Here is a 16,646-nt window from a genome sequence, read left to right as displayed (position 1 = left end):
GCAGCGGGTGAAGGCCCTGCTTTGAGATATTGACCTTTGGATACAAGAGAGGATTTGATATAGGACTTATTGCGAGTTGCAACAACCAGAGGAGTACGGGTAAGAAATAAATGCATATATGTTGGAGAGTCAACACACCTTTTGGGGTTTCCTAGGAGTAGGGATATTAAATTCGTATTATTCTCTTTTTTCCGTAGAAAATTAACTCCGGATGATGCATTGAGGAATAATATAACCTTATTGTATGAACTTGGTATCGAAGAATATGGCATTTGATTGTGAAAATTCAAGAGAAACAACTGAATGTGAAGGAATAAATAGAAGAATAAAAAAAACAATGATTTCTGAGTTCAAGGGCAATTGAGATTTATTTTGTTAAAAGGAGATCTGAAATGATGTAACCCACTGGGCCACACCAGGAGTACAAAGGAAGACAACACCAGGAAGACAAAGTGCAATCTTTGTATATTGATTCATACCTTGGATCAGAGGGTGGTACCTTTTTGCACCCTACAAATGTATTTTGAGGACTCATTGAATAACTGTGGTGTGCAGTGAATCAATACATTTTCAGTTGTTGACAATAAAACATGAAAAATGCATTGGCTATAATGCTGAAGAAAAAGCTCATGAACAAGGGTATTTATTTAAGGCCTCTGAACGCACAGTAAAAATGATGCTATGACATAAATAAGCTCTTCCACACACCACCCTGAACATCAAAGTGCATGACAAAAACCACTTGCTCAAAGTGTCCCAGCAGCAATTGCACTCCATTGTTCCCACACTTCCACCACTTAAAGGCCAAATCATTCATTTTTGTTTGGGAGATGTTACTGTTTAATGTTACTGATATCAAGATAAGGCATGCACTCAAACAGATTAAATCCCCAACTAAGGAACCAATACCAGGAAAGAAGAATGACAAAATATCTGAAATTAAGAGAGACCACTTTGCGATGTACCTGCTTTGCCGCTGAAGAAGCAAGTGCATTCTGCTTTAAATAAAGAGGAGCAGCCATATTCCATAGGTTTTCTTGCAATGCCTGCAAAGCAAAAGAAAATGGTTGAAGAGAGCATTACAGTCTTGCATTTCACAGGGTGAAGAGCCACACAATACACAGCCAAGCACTTAGCAGCTATTGTCTGGGATGTCAATCAAGTTCGCAATAACCTATAAAAATTTATCAAGTCACTTCCTACTCTATATACAGAAACCTAGTTAGTTAATGTCACATTTAGAAATAAGTACCAATAGAAATCATGACATAGCTGCAGTTCATTATTCAAGGGCTTGCTCTATATTACATAATCTGAAATAAAGTAACGATATAAATTAGAACTAAATGAATCATTATAAAACATTCAAAGCACAGCTCTGGATTGCATCGCATGACACCAAGCGAAGAACCAGTGAAGCATTCACTAATTTAGGCAGTATTCTAACTATAAATGTGGTTAAGCGCCCTATAAACTTCCAGTCAGTCCTTTCCTGCTACACATAGACGTATGACATGTTTTATATAAGTGACACTTAGTTTGCAGAATACTGGCTTGAGCAGGATTTTAGAGCCGAGTAACCACTCTGGAAAGGGCAAAATAAATGTGCTATAAATTCACGTTCATCACAGTAAAGTCTGGAAAATCGACAAGAAAATGTAGTATTCCTCTGCCATCCTACTGCAACACTGGGAATTAGGGTTACAAATAAATAAAACCTCAAGAAATTCATATGGAAACTTTGTTTGGCATATTCAAATAGCAGGCTGCTGTGACACCTTCAAAATATGCCCGTTTCTATTTCCAGAAAAGAAAAAAAAAAGTGCTTTAAAATAGGTTTAAGCTATAGATTATTTCCATAATATGCCTGATACCTCCTTGCTTTATAATTTATTTTATTTGTCCAAAGGCAAGTTTGTCCCAGAAGGTTACGGTTGTTTCTGCCCACAATCGAGATTTCAACATTTCCTTTCTGGCACCTATCGATGTCCATGATTAATAAATTGTGCATCCAAAATTAATACCTGGCTAACCAAAACAAACTCTAGTCTTAGCTGTGAAGGAGAAATGGAATTCGGCAAAAAAGTACATCTAAGGCAATTCAAATTTGTTTATTGCACAAATAATAAAAACCATTTGAAAATTGCCATACATCATCCAATTTTACCGCCACAAGCAAGATGTGGAACCTAAAAGAACAGCTAGGTAACCAAAAGTATATTATTCAAACCTAGATGCAAACAGTTAGGTGGAAATGTAATAAAATCCTGTTAGACATCTGTAACGTAGTGAGCTATCCTATAAATTCCCTTTTATATAGGGTTTAACGTTTCTCCTTTAACCTTTTCCCAACTCCCTCAAAGTCATTCATCCCCAGACAAGACTCGCAGCAAAGTAGAGTTAAAAAATAAATACACAGCGCGAGGATAAGTCCGAGAATACCGGTCGAAACCTTCTCTTTCATTTCATTATTATGAAATCTGTTTATTGGCATTTCGTTAATATAGACATAACACATGTCATAAATGGAACATCACACAGGCCATGAGTCAGTTACTCGGAGGAGTCCCCGCCAATTGTGGATACAGCAAACCACAGGATCAAACGCCACCCCCATGTGCGAAGCAAGATGAACTGATAGGTCTCAGGACCACCGCCCACGTTTAAACAGATCCATAGAACAACAATAAGAAAGAGGCAAAAACAACAGAAGCCCCAGCATAACAGCAGCAGCAGGTTCGGTCTTCAACCACGTGACCCCCAAGGTACCTCCCCCAGTCCACCCCTCCCCACCCGGTCCCCACCTCTCGTTACACACAGTTCTAGTAAAGGCAATTGTCAATGTCCGCACATCTGCCCGGCTCGACTAGGACCTCCACACCAGACCCCAGATTAGATCCTCCGGGCTCACCTCCGTTCCCCTCTCCCTCAGGGAGTGCCTCCGCAGTACTTGCCCCACAGAGTCCCAGGGCATCCCCATACAGCTGCATCAGGGCCTGCAAGTGTACGTCCCACTGGTTCGCTATAGGCGTGCGTCTAAGGCCCAACGTTTCTTCCCGCAAAAGGGCCGTACCCTCCGCCCCCGCCCACACCAGCAGGGAACTCCGCCACGCCTGCGCCCGGGGGGGTTCAGCCGCCTTCCAGCGCTTAGTAATTAACCGCTTCGCCACAATCAGACCCAGGTCGAGGAAGCGACAGGCAACCTTCGTGGGGGAAGTTCTACGGAACAAGTGTAACAAACAGGCCGGCCATTCCCGCAGCGCCAGCGGGCCGGCACACTTACTTAACAATCCATGCACCGTCCGCCAATACGAGTCTAGTGCTGGACAACTCCATAATATGTGCACCAGTCCAACATCCAGAGCCTTGCAGCGTGGACAGTCCGCGTCCGCACGATGGAAATAGCGGTTGATAGAGTCGGGGGTGAGATATGCTCTGTGTAGTATAAAGTACTGAATTTGGCGAAACCGCAAGTTCCTGGGAACCCGCGTGGGTCCCCGTAGTGCATCCCTCCATTCCTTGTCGGCCATGGGGCGATCCAAATCCGCCTCCCATTTACCCCGCAAGGGAGACAGGTCCGTCGCCACCTGTGTGCGCAGGGAGGCCGCGAACCACTTCTCTTTCATTTCATGATGCTTACAAATGCATATAATATGAGAATTCGCTTCTGTCACAGTACCGACTAGCCTACAAATTGCTGCATCTGTTGTTAAGTTTATGCGATTCTTCAAAAACTCCACAATTGCAATCTGAGGAAAGCATACACGTATTATTTTAGGACTAATTTATCTACATAATCAACTGATTTTGGCAGGAAAGTCCTTTCTCTTAAATAGTTTCAGCAGGAACCCATGAATAACTGTTTCTCAAAGTTTTCAATAAAATAACATTATTTCCCTATGAAACCTCTTGGTGCTATTTTTTCGAATGTTCCTCATTAAACTGGGGCACTTAGCAAGGCTGAGCACGTCATACCATTGCTAATCACATCGCATACATATAACATTCTCAGACTCTCTGCAACACCTCATCTTTAGATGCAGCAAAGTTCACTACAACATGTTTGAAGGAAGTCCCTGAACCTCACTTAACAATTATCACATAGGCAAAAATACAGAAAACACCCTATCGATTATGCATTGGGTAAGGGAGCTAGGGCCACTATGTAAATCAGGGAGCACTGTGACCTGGTCAGTAGTTTGAAGCGCTATATAACAGGTACAATACAATACATCATTCTGAATGCCAGATATGAATGTTCTACAAATAGAGACTCCACAATGGCTGCACTAAACGCAGGCAGTCCTCACAGCGAAGCCCTAGATGACCAGCATCACATATTTTGGCACGTGCATAACTTCGCCTCCAAGTTGAATCCTCGGATCCTCTCTTCTCTAGCCTTTATGACAGCTCAGCTTCTGCAAAAGTCGAGGACTGAAACATGGAAGCTGTCCAAGTTTTGGATATTTAAGAATGCAGGCCTATAGCCTGGCCTGAGATGAGCTTCGAGAAAGATAACAGTGAGGTCCCCATTCTGCCAAGAGATAAGATTGCAGCATTGTCACAGAGTAGAAGGAGCAGTTGGCCTAACATTGCTAACCCCTTTATTCCACTCAGTTTCCTTTTTCTAAAGCCTCACTATCTTTGCACTCTACAGGCAGATTTCAGCTCTTCCTCACCATTTTGCTAAAGGATAGGCCAATCACTCATTGTTTCAGGAAGTTCTCTCACATTGACACTCATGGAAATAAGACAAGTTTTAGAAAGGGACCTAGAAAAGTTGCCTCATGCTGGTTAGTATGTGCCAATGTTCCAACTTTAAGTGGATTCCTCCCTCTTCTTACTCTGAGAGCCCAATATGATGAGCACCCATGAGGCTTTCTACTGCAGTCAAATCTCACAGGGAGCCATCAACTTCTCACAGACTGCACCACTGCAGGTCTCTGGAAATGAGGAGATCTGGGCACCATCCTGGTGAGATGCAGCATCGCCATGACTAAATGTGTATGCATAAAGACTTTCATAATCTCAGGGCCCTTCAGAGCGGGTAGAAGTCCTCAAGAGTCGGCTGAACACAGATGGCATACTCAGACCTTGGTGGCATACTCTGCTTGTTGAATGAATAATGAAGGAGGCACTGTTTCCAATGAGCTCCCAGTACACCAAAGGTCGAGATTCTGGGAGTTCAAGCATGCTGCAAACCGCTCATGTGGGAAGTGGCAGCTGAAAACAACCACGGGATCTTGCAACTTCCATACTTATTCTATCCTGCCTTTCCTCATCACCTTACTACCCAGTGGTACATCTTCCTGTGGATTGCACCAAAGGCCCTTCTCAGTTCAACCTACGGATTCTTAATTAAAGGGTGGTTTTGGGAAGCTGCGTCTTCCATAGGATAGTAATATTTAAGGGAATATTCCGCTCGCTGGCTCTACTGGTATTTTCCTGCAGCAGCTCCTTAAAACCCTACCTGTGCAAAGGTCCATAACACACAGCAAGTAAAACGATACATACTTTAAATGCAGTCACATAAAGTCATAAAATAATTTGAGGAATGAATATGTATGCCAAAGCTAATGGCACAATACCATTTGTGAGAACCCCAGGCAACGTTGGCCTTCCAGTCAACATAACTGTGCATGCTGGGATTATGAGGCAATACTTAAGAGTTTTAAAAGACAATCTACAAATCATATAATGCAACATGATGTTGGCAAAAAAAAAACGAGGCTAACACCTTACTATATAGCATGCGCCAAAAATGTATACAAACTGTTGATAAAAAAACTAACAGTGGCTACAGTTGCCACACCTGACATGGGGCTATCTGGCATCCTTGGCAATAGTACAATTCTGATACAATCAATGCATTAGTCTGGCTGAGTATAGGCTCTATTAAAGTAACACCCATAAAATACGCTAACCCTAGTTACTTTGCCAGTGCTTGTTTGCAATTACTATCTTGTTCGGACCATTAGTCTCCTGCTGTCGGACATGTCATTCCAATTGATCCAGATACAGATTATCCCCAGTTGCTTATGGATTATCTTGGCGATGCAAAGGGCACCAGTCAGTGTTTTTCCTGTTACTCATCATCATCATATAACTTTATTTAGGCCTCCAGGGCCATAAAAGTGCACGTACAAATAAAACAGTACATAAATAAATAAGACTGTACAATTCAACATCAGGCAATCAATTGTCATGTAGCTAAATGCGAGAGTGGGACAATAACTTTAAAATGTCAACATGCATATACAGAATAAAACTACTGCAAAATGAGCTACTAAAAGTAGTAGCAGTACAATTTAAAAGAAACGGAGATGGAATACTGTAACAGCATGGAAATAAGGGGGGGGAGAGTACCTTTCTGCAAAGTAGCCACATAGCCCCAGGAACTTGGCTACTAGTATGGCAAAAGGTGGGCTGCAGTCTGATCTCAAAATAAGAAGAGTGGCCGAACGGCTATGCTGGTGTAAGCGTCTACAGGTGGGAGCGAACCAGATGCTGCGAGGACGGGCATAAGCTGGGCATGCAAAGAAAACATGCGCAACCTTCTCCCCTGAGGGAGTACAGGCAGGACCATACGTTGGTGGCCCTGGCAGACCACCTCAGGGTAAAAGCTTTCAGTGGAAGAGTGCACCCTCTAAATTGAAAATATAGCTTCCTGTCAACAGAGACAGTCACCTGATCCCAGTGTAACTCATACCTTCTCAGGAGGTTACAATCAAGGAATTCTCTTACCAATTTGAGGGAATCTGCCCTTCTGGAGTCGTTGGCTGCTCCAGCTGCCCAATAGAGCATCTTCAATGAGTTTTTTGACAGAAAGCTGGTAGTAGCGACCTGGTCCCAAAGATGAGACAGCCCTAGGGTATGGAGTGAATAATGTTCAGGAGCCAAGGTACTTTGGCGAATTGATCTGATTGCATTACGTCCTGGAGGGCTGTGGCATAATGGGCAAGTCCTCGGTTGTCCACAGCCGCTTCCAGCATAACAAGGGGCGAAACTTAACTTCTCCAGCGAGGCTTCTTACTCCATGTCCAATTAAAGCAGCTACAAGGTTGTGCTTGGGGAAAGGAATGAAAGATTATACAGGAAATTGTTTTCAGTACTGGTCAGGGTTTCCATGCTGGAAAAGCCCCACAACTCTGTTCCTTAAAGAGCTGAGCCCAGAGCCTTGCCCTCATAGAGGTCGAATGCAGGCAGAATGGGTTTGGTGTGAGAGGCCAATATATTCTTTGAGGATTGCCCTGGTAATTTGCTTGAGTTTTAAAGCAGCTTTAGTGACATGGGGTTTCCAGGACAAGCGTCTACTAAAGGTGATACCCAACTATGTGAAACAGTACACCATCTCAAGAGCCCCCCCCCAGTACTATGACCTTCTTTGATTTATGGGGGTTCAGTAGTGCTGATCTCAAGAACCCTAGCGAGACCAGGAGTTTCTGTAGCCCACTCGGGGTCTTAGAGACCAAAAGCGTGCCGTCAGCAAATAGGAGTATTGGGGTTTTAATAAGGGCCAGTGAGGGTGCTTCTGCTACAACCTGAGATACGAATGATGCCATGTCATTATTATACAGAAAAAAGTGAGGGGACCAGTACATAACCCTGCCTTACACCTTTAAGAACCTGACTTTTGTCAGTCAGCTCGTCCTGATCGGAGGCATGCAAAATTGCCCTCAAGGAGGCGAATTACCAGCGACAATATATTCAATGGCATTTTCATGTCAATGAGGTTCTGGAGCGTTGGACACGATCAAACGGGGATCTTAAATCGACAAAAGCAACGTAGAGGTTGTCTTTGCCGATGATAATGGTGCACCAATAGATCAGAAGAAAACGGAAAGCCTGATTGATGGTGGAGACTTTCGAGCGAAAGCCTGCCTGATGGGCAGTAAGGATGTCCATCTCAAACACCCAGTCCTGAATTTTGGCAAGCACGCAGCAGCATAAGACTTTCTGGATGCAATCAATTAAACTTATGGGTCTGTAGTTGTTTGGGGCCGACCTGTCACCTTTCTTATTAATGGGTATTACAGTGGCACATTTCCACGACTCGGGGTGGAAGCCCCAGCAGCGATGGCATTACCGATGGTTGGAATGTAACGGGACCAAGCCTTCATATCAGTTAAAAAGACATAGGCTAGGATGCCATTCGGGCCTACATGCAAGATGTCAAACAGGGTCTTAGAGGGGGGTGAGCAGGGCAAGGTCGAGATGGATTCGATAGGAATACATGGAGAGGGATCTGAATATAGATTTCCAAAGTGATCAGCCCAGAGAGAGGAGGCAACATTATTTTCGGGTTCCAGTGCGACTGTGGCTCCATTACGGGAGACTAACTGTCAGAATAGAGTAAAATCTCTGTCAGCACAGGCATCATTAAGGGGGTTTCATCTCTGCTCGTCCCAACTCTTTTTAGAAAGAAACATTGCTATTTTGTAGGCTTTCCTTGCCAAAGGAATGCTATACATATCTCTGGTTTTGATGGCACTAACTAGAGAGCGCTGAAGCTTACGACATTCTGCATCAAACCAAGTATTGGTCTTAGGGGCGCCTCATGTTTTGCAGTTGGCCGGGACTATGAAATGCCCTTATATATGTTGAAAAAAGATATGTGAATGAGAACCACTTGATCTTGGGCAGCAGAGTGTTCCACCTTCAGCTCTGCCATGACATCCTTGAGGTCTGCAGTGAGAATCGAAAGGATATCGGGGTGATCTACCACTTAACTCCACTTTAAGTGGCGGCCATCGGAGGTCAGTCTGGTATCCCGTGTAGGAGACTGACCAGAGACGGGATATACTGTCAAGTAAAATGCCCGCATGGTCAAGGAAAGAGGGTTGTGGTTGCTTTCGATCCTCTCAAACACACAAGTCAATAACAAGCAGCTATAGCATAAGGTCAATTAAGATCTAATCTATTCTGCTGATGTAAGGTCTATTAAACATATGAGCCTTTTCATGGTCAGAGATTGTGAAGCTGTTGGCATCCCTGACCTGTATTCAATAGTTAGAGCCTTTAGTTGGAGAGCAATTTGTGTCTATTTGTGAATAGGTGGAACAGTGTAAGAAAGTGGCTCTGTATATACTGCACCAAAGTAAGGTTCAGTGTGCACTGAGTCCACAGTCCCCAGAGGTTTTGCAGAGGCTAAAGTTAAATATAACCTTACTCTCTAAAGTGGTAGCTTGGTCGAGTAGTAAGGCAGTATCAGAGGACAGTGTAAAGTATTTATTGTACACACTCAGTCAGCAAATGGTCTCACACACTCAAGAACTGAACTCTAGGCCAATGGTTTGTATATATAAATATATAGTTGTTTTATTTTAGAACACAAGTAGGTATCAAAATATACTTTCTCAGAATGAGATGCTTTCGTTAAATACTTTCAATAGGCAATAGACTTTTGACTGCAATAGTTACAGTTGTTGCAATAGGCAACACAATTCAAACACAATTATAGCATGGAGCTCAATGGAACTTTTTAAGTAAATGCAATTTCAGTTATTTTGCGTATGATTTTCTTACTCAGGGTTGGATCCTGGATTCAACCCTGGTGCATTTCCTGTAAACAGTTGAAAGAAATAGTTTTTGTTACACAGGCGATTTTTAAGGAATATTTGTAAGTTTCAAAAATCGACACTTCGAAGAATTTCTGGCAAAAACCAGGCAATGTTATCCTATGGAGGAAAATCAAGTTATCGGTGAGTACGGTTGTAATTACTTTTCAGGGTCAGTGCTGGGCACCAAGATCCAGCACTTGGATCTCTCCTGATAACAGGTTAGTAATTTCGTTTTCGTTGTTCGGCTGATTTTTTGTGAATATTTTAAAGTTTCAAAACTCGACACTTAGAAGAATTTCCAAGTGAAACCAGGCAATATTACCCTAAGGAGAAAAAGTGAGTTATCGGCTTTCAGGTAAGTACTCGACTGGCAGAGGTAAGGTTCTGGGCATAGACTCAGGGTTCTCCCAGGGTCAGGTAGGTACAGTTGTTAAACCCTCAGCGGCACAGGGGCAGCCGGGTGCAGAAATTGTTAGGTCCAATGTTAGCCTATGGCGGGCAGGGGGGCTTTGGTTGGTGGCTGCTAGCAGGCAGGCCACGCGGCTGTGGGAGCTGGGCTCCTGGTCACTTACTCAGGGCAAGTGGGGAAGTAGATTAGAATAGATATTGCACTCCCAGGGGCACTCGGGCGGCTGGGTGCAGGGTGCTTTTGAGCCGTCGGGTGCTCAATGGATTTCAATGGAGAAGCTACAAGACGAACAAAAGCTGCAAGCTCGGGGACGAAGATTCTTCAGGTGCGACCACCTCTTCGAGAGGTAAGTTGGGATGCTGTAGGTTAGGTAAGTACCCAGGAGCTGGGCACAGGGGGCCGCAGGGCGCCGGGGTGTCTTTTCGCGTCGGGAAATCTTACCCTCTGCTGGTCGTGGTTGGAGGGCTCACTGGTTCTGAGGCTGCAAGCGTCATCAGGAGCGTCGAGGTGGGTCCTTGGGTGCTGGATTCTTGGTCACAGTCGCCGGGGGGACGTCCTCGGGATCTTTGTCCACTCAGGCACAGGCCGGGCTTGGTGCCGAGTGTGCAGGAGTCGCGGTTCCTGGTTGGCACCAGGGGTCTGTTACTTGCTTTGAGCAGAACCACTGCTCGTGGGAGTCCAAGTCTTTGTAGATGAGCAAGGCAGTCAGGTCCTCTGGGGTTTTTGAGGTTGCCGACCACTGGAGACGCCGGGTTTCAGCAGGAGCAGGTTCGAGGGTCGACAGGCCTGTAGGGCTGGGGCCAAGTCAGTTGGTGTCGTCCTCTTGTTAGCAGCTGCAAGGCAGGTCTTCTTTCTTCTTGTTCTTGTTTCGGATTCGGGATCTGAGGAAGGAAGGTGCAGGGTGCCCCTAAATACTAAATTTAGGGCATTACAGGTAGGTAAAGGGCAGGGACCAATGGGTCCCTTCCCTGGGGTGGGTACACCCCCTATCCTGCCACTTTCCAGTGGGAGGGGGGCAGGAGCCTAGTCCTGATTGGGCAAGGCTCCCCATCTTCAAGATGGCGAGAGCCTGGAGATGTGCTTCACCTCGCCTCCCCCACCTGAGGGGTGGGGTTGGCAGAGACTGGCACACCCCCTTTCCTAACTTGGGGTTTCCCGCCAGTCTTCATGCCAGAGTGGGGGCTAGAACCGGTGGGGACCAGTTGCTGAGTACAGCAAGTGGTCTGGGGAGGCTCACAAAGGCGGCATGCCTTTGAAGCTTCCCCCTGCCCATCCTGGGGGAGGAGACCTAGCACCTCACCCAGGACGTGTATTGTTGCAGACTGACGAGAGCGGATGGCTCTCTACCCAGGGGTCCAGCAATATGTCTGCTGTGTGGCAGCGTAGGCAGCCTCTCAGTCAGGATGCTGGTTAGGTTCAGGGGGCATCTCTAAGATGCCCTCTGTCGTGCATTTTACATTAAACCCCACTCTAGCATCAGAGTGTTGCTTTAATGTGCTGAGAAGTTTGATATCAAACTTCTCAGTCTTCAGTGCAGCCATCATGGTGCTGTGGAGTTCGTAATGACGACCTCCCAGCACCATATACTCTAAATGGCAGCACTGCACTTACAGTGCCCAGGAATGGACCTGGGTACTGTAGGGGCACAGGGCTCATGCACCTGTACCCACACCACTGGCATAGGGCACCCAGCTAGAGGGGTGACTGAGGTATGCCAGGGCAGTGTGTTTTGTGGGCATGGCACACAGGGATGTGTGCCATGTCGACTCTCTGTTTTGTTCTGTTTTGTTCTGCACCAGGGTACAGGGCCTCTAAGGGTGGCACAATAAGTGCTGCAGCCCTTAGGGGCCTTCTCTGGTCACAGGGCCCTGGGTACTTAGGGTACCATTTACCAGGGGCTGACATGTGGCCAGAGATGCCAATTGGGTTTAGGCTTCATGCAGTTTTAGGGAAGGTACACAAGCCCTGGGTACCTGATTGGCAGGAGCCCAGGGCACACTCAGTCAAAGTACATCAGCAATTCAGCAAAAAGTGGGGGCATACCATGCAAGAAACATGGCACTTTCTCACAAACAGCCAATGGGGAGATGGCCCAAACTTTGCATTCATTTTGTGTTAGCTGTGTATCATCAATATCGAGGGGCTCAAATGTGGAATTAAAGTCGCCTGCCAGTATAAGATGCTGGATGGCGGAACACTAGTCAAGAAAGTTTTCCATTGATTTAATAGTGTGTGATATTGCCCCTCTGGTCCCTCTCACGTAAACATTAAAAATAATAACCCTTCGCCCCGCAAACGGATCCTGCCTTTAAAGCCGACAGACACGAATTGAGGGCGGAGGGTATAATGTCAGCGCTGTACAACAAGAAACGACCCACCTCATTACTTGGACCTACAAAACACACAATCACTTTATGGCACAAGGCACAAGCAAAATTAGGCTGGCGGGGTGTTATAACCCAACTCACTCCACTGTGGGATACCAAACAGTTGGGACGGCTCAAGAACAGTAAAGGTTTTGCGCAATGGGACGCAATTGGCATCTAAACGGTGGGTGACATGTGGCGCAAAGGGGATATAATTACATTTGAATGTCTCCAGGAACAATATGACCTGGCATCCTCGGAAATATTCCGCTACTTACAGGTAAAACACGCGCTACGAACCGCCCTTGGGACGGGCACAGAGGTCCCAGAAGCCACCCCCTTAGAAGATAGACTACTTACAGACCATATGCAAAAGCGGGCCACTTCTTTTACCTACCGTAAACTAATTAACAACTTGCCAGATCCCACCACAGCACTTAGGGGGAAATGGGCTCGAGACGTTGGGGAACTAGATACCGACTGGCAAGACGCAACGGCATCCCCACGGCAGGTGGGCATATCATCTAAACTTAGATTGGTACAACTCAAAATTCTCCACAGCACTTACTATACTAGAGTCACCCTCGGTAAAATAGGGAAAGCTCCCCATCCGTTTTGTCTGAGACGATGTGGAGACAAATGGACCTTTTTCCACACAATATGGGAATGTCCCAAGATAGCAGACTACTGGATTAGAGTTATGAGGACACTATCTCAGGTGGTGGGGGAATCAATTCTGCCAGAGCCCAGATGTTGCCTGTTAAATGTTTGGAGTCTGAATGATCTCACGCGTCAGACACAGGAATGGGTTACACTAGAAATAATGTTGGCTAGTCGGAACATCGCGCAGAGATGAGGTGCGGAGGAGTTGCCGACGATCACAGCCTGGTGTACAGACTTGGATGTAGCTATGTTGGGTGAAAAAACAGTATACGTTAATCGTGGGTGTCCGCGTAAATGGAATAAAGTATGGGGGGCATGGAATGCATTTAGGGGATACATCTGTGAACCTCCTGGGGAACAGCTGGGGGGGGGGTTCGGGGACCGAATCGGACGAGGAGGTATAGAATCAAAGTATGTAATGTCACTATATGTTGCAGTTTTTCAAGCTAAAATGATACGAAGGAATGTAACGATAATCACTGATGGAATGTACTTCAACTGTGTGTCTATGGAACGAAATATGTTAAATTTTGACTGTATTAATAAGAAAAATGAAAATAAATTAAAAAAAAAAAAATAAATAACCCTAGGCTTGGACTTGCTACTGAGCTCAATGGCAAATATGCCAGGTGATTCAGTGGAAAGTTGTCATATTTGGCAATTAAGAGAAGCTTTGAGCTATGTGAATAGGCCACCAGAAGGACTGCCCCTTTGGCTGGGAATTGCTGGAATAGAAAACTGAGATACACAGGCCTGTGGATTGGTTCCAGAGACCACGTCTCCTGGAATAAACATAGGTCATAATCACCCACAATGGTATTCCAGTCGGGCAATGCTGTCTTGGACCTTAGTCCAGCAACATTCCAGGAGATTAGTGATAACCTGCTGGGCTCGAACTTTGTGGGAGGCTTGCCAGATAGGCTAGAGTGCGAGATTTGAGGCACGGTGGGCAATAGAATACTATTAGAAGATCTCATAAAGTCCACACCAGCTGAACTAATATGGGAAGTCCAGAGGGCAGTAGGCGAAGAGTGAAAAACAACAAGATGCATTGTAGTGGCAATAGGTATGTTTGCAGTCTTGAGGTTCAGGATAGGTTTGGAGGGGGCATTCGTGGAACAAAAATTAGAAGGAACAGCAGGCTCTCTGCTGTCCTTGACAGTATGACATCCACTGGAGTTAGATAGAAACGGGTGGACCGTATTCAAGCATGTGCTGTGTGCCCTTTCAAGTCAATCGTTCTCACTAGGAGGTGAGAGGCAGCCAGCCATGTCGGTGAAGACTGATGGCACAGAGTATTTAAACTGCATATCGGAGTGACCTGGGGGGCATGTCCTTGCTTTGAGGGCTACCAAGTTGCTAGCCAGATCCATGCTGCCTGTTATTCTAGATTCAATAATTAACAATGTCCTTGTAGTGGCGAGACAGATTAGGAATGCCTCTTCAAGACCATTTAGGTGTACTAGTCAGAGAGGGATGAACCACTGACTCTACAGCACCAACACTCTCTCACCATGGGAGAACCAGACCAACTCTTCCACTCATGGATTTCAAGCTTGAATGGAAAATAATAAACCTATATCCACAAGCAAGTGATTTATAATGAACTGGAACATTTAACAACTGGAGACTAAACAAGCAACAAATGGCAGTGTTTTCAATGAGGCTTAGAGAGAGGGGGTTATTTACAGAAAGCAGCGTTTAGGAATTCTTAGAGAACAGGTAGTGTGGTTTCATTGTTCGACCAAAGCAACACAATGGATTCCAATCGCTTAAAGAAGGGCTGCAAAGTGCTACACTTATGATAAAATGGTAGAAAACAAAAGATCATATGCAGACACTCGTGTACCTAGACTAATGTTACAAGAAGGGACCAACCAAAGGAGTATTCCGTGTGGCCATAAAGACAATGAGCACTTGATCATTTAGAGCAACTTTTAAATGAGAAATTGGAATACACATGTTTCAAAAATCAAACCTTGGTAAGAAGCAGCTGACACCGTAGGTAGGTTGCAGAAAAATCGGCTATTCCTGCCAGCTCTGACTGAAGCTCACCAAGTCGCTGGAGGTCTCTAATAAAGAAAAATAAAGAATATACAAATATTTTCTCAGTGTCCAAAAACATTTGTTCTTATAAAAACAACATTCTAAAATAATTCCTTTTGCAAACAAAAACAACATTTCTAAAAGAAATCCTTTGGGCAACAACAAGTCTTTTTTGAGAGTTCTTTTATAAGCTTGACAACAAGGATTTCTCAGAGTACACTGAAAGCATATCATACTAACCAATCTATTATTGTTAATTTAGGCAAGGTAATTTTTAATTTGAAGAAATGCCAATAGTTAAAGTTCAGTTAAAGGGGAAAAGAGAAACCAGCAGTCATTTGAAATTTGGACACAATTACAATTTGGCATTTGCATACATGCAATATGTCAAAAATACTGAATAAATAATATACATAATATTGATCATTCTCAATGTGGTTGGTTGATTGGTGATACTTGTCTTAAAAAGAAAAACCCACTAAATGGAAAGCACAAAATGGCCAATTCTATAAATTATGATAGACAGCTCAGCTTCACTACTTTTACCACCAGGGAAAAAAATAATGTTAAATTCAAGAAGAATCAAGAGCATGGTATGAAGTATGCAACAAATTAGTTGCTGACCTAAGCAGAGACACTAATGTTACTAGTATGGCTGATTGAGGACTGCTATAGATTTTTTTACACAACCTTTTCATGACATTATATAATCTGGCTGCTAAATTGTTGTTTAAGTTTTCTTTAAAAAATAAAACAATAAAAAAAAGTAAAAAAAAAAAAGCCAATTCTATGTCAGGACCCGGAGGCGAGAATTAGGCTGTTCCTTCTTCTTTATTTCAACCAGCAGCCCTTCAAAACAAACAGTAAATTATCAAAAGGACTTCATTTCCCATGAAGCCTAGAGACAAAACCATCAAGTTCATGTAAAAGTCCACCAACCAATCAGGCGCCTCCTGGGACGATAACTGCCAAGGACCCTTGCTGGACCTCCTCTTTCTTCGCTGCTGGTAGCCTGCGTCAGTTAAGTGCACTTCCCTCAGTATTTGCTGCGTGGGATTTATTTCACCTCTATTTGTTTTTCTCGGCTTTTTAGAGGTTGTATTGCTCTTTGTGTGCCATAGGTCTCTAATTGGAGCCTCCGCTCCTTGTATGCAGCCGCTGGAACGCTCTGTCGCTCCTACGCGGCCGCAATCAATTGTTGTTTGCCGGCACGGAGTGCGCGGAGGTCCGCCAGAGGGCGCGCCTCCTTTCTTTCTGACAGGCACTTTTTCTTCAGCGAGACACGGTCGGAGGTCACGTTAGTTGCGGCTATCGCGGAGCACCTCTTTCTGCGTCTGTGCTGTCTCGCGCCAGTTCGCATGGCCCAACCTGGAGCTGAACACCCCACAGGGGTAGGATTATAGGCCACTCTGCCTAAGTGTATCGCAGAGGAGCTCAGGTTGTCACTTTGCCTGCCCGTGTTGATATAGGGGCATGTGTTTAGTCTGCACATTTAGGGCCTTGTGGGTGAGACCTGCCATATTTTCATTAGGCCCCTTTTCAGACCTGAGCTTTGCTTTGGGGCTAGCATCCCCCTATAGGAACTTCATTTGGGCTCTGTCC

General features: G+C 44.8%; 1 protein-coding gene across 1 annotated transcript in view; it reads right to left on the bottom strand.

The window, feature by feature from the left end:
* The window catches only part of INTS4 (integrator complex subunit 4), a 347,032-nt gene that overhangs the window by 115,744 nt on the left and 214,642 nt on the right, over positions 1-16,646 (bottom strand). Inside the window, exons 16-17 of the mRNA XM_085623249.1 lie at positions 14,977-15,070; positions 966-1,046 (exon numbers count right to left, since the gene is read on the bottom strand). Coding sequence (XP_085479375.1) covers positions 966-1,046; positions 14,977-15,070 — 175 coding nt within the window. The remainder of the gene's footprint in view (positions 1-965; positions 1,047-14,976; positions 15,071-16,646) is intronic.

Source organism: Triturus cristatus, chromosome 8 (assembly GCF_964204655.1).
Source record: "Triturus cristatus chromosome 8, aTriCri1.1, whole genome shotgun sequence".
In the NCBI taxonomy this organism is placed as follows: domain Eukaryota; kingdom Metazoa; phylum Chordata; class Amphibia; order Caudata; family Salamandridae; genus Triturus; species Triturus cristatus.
This window is presented reverse-complemented; position numbering and strand designations above follow the sequence as displayed.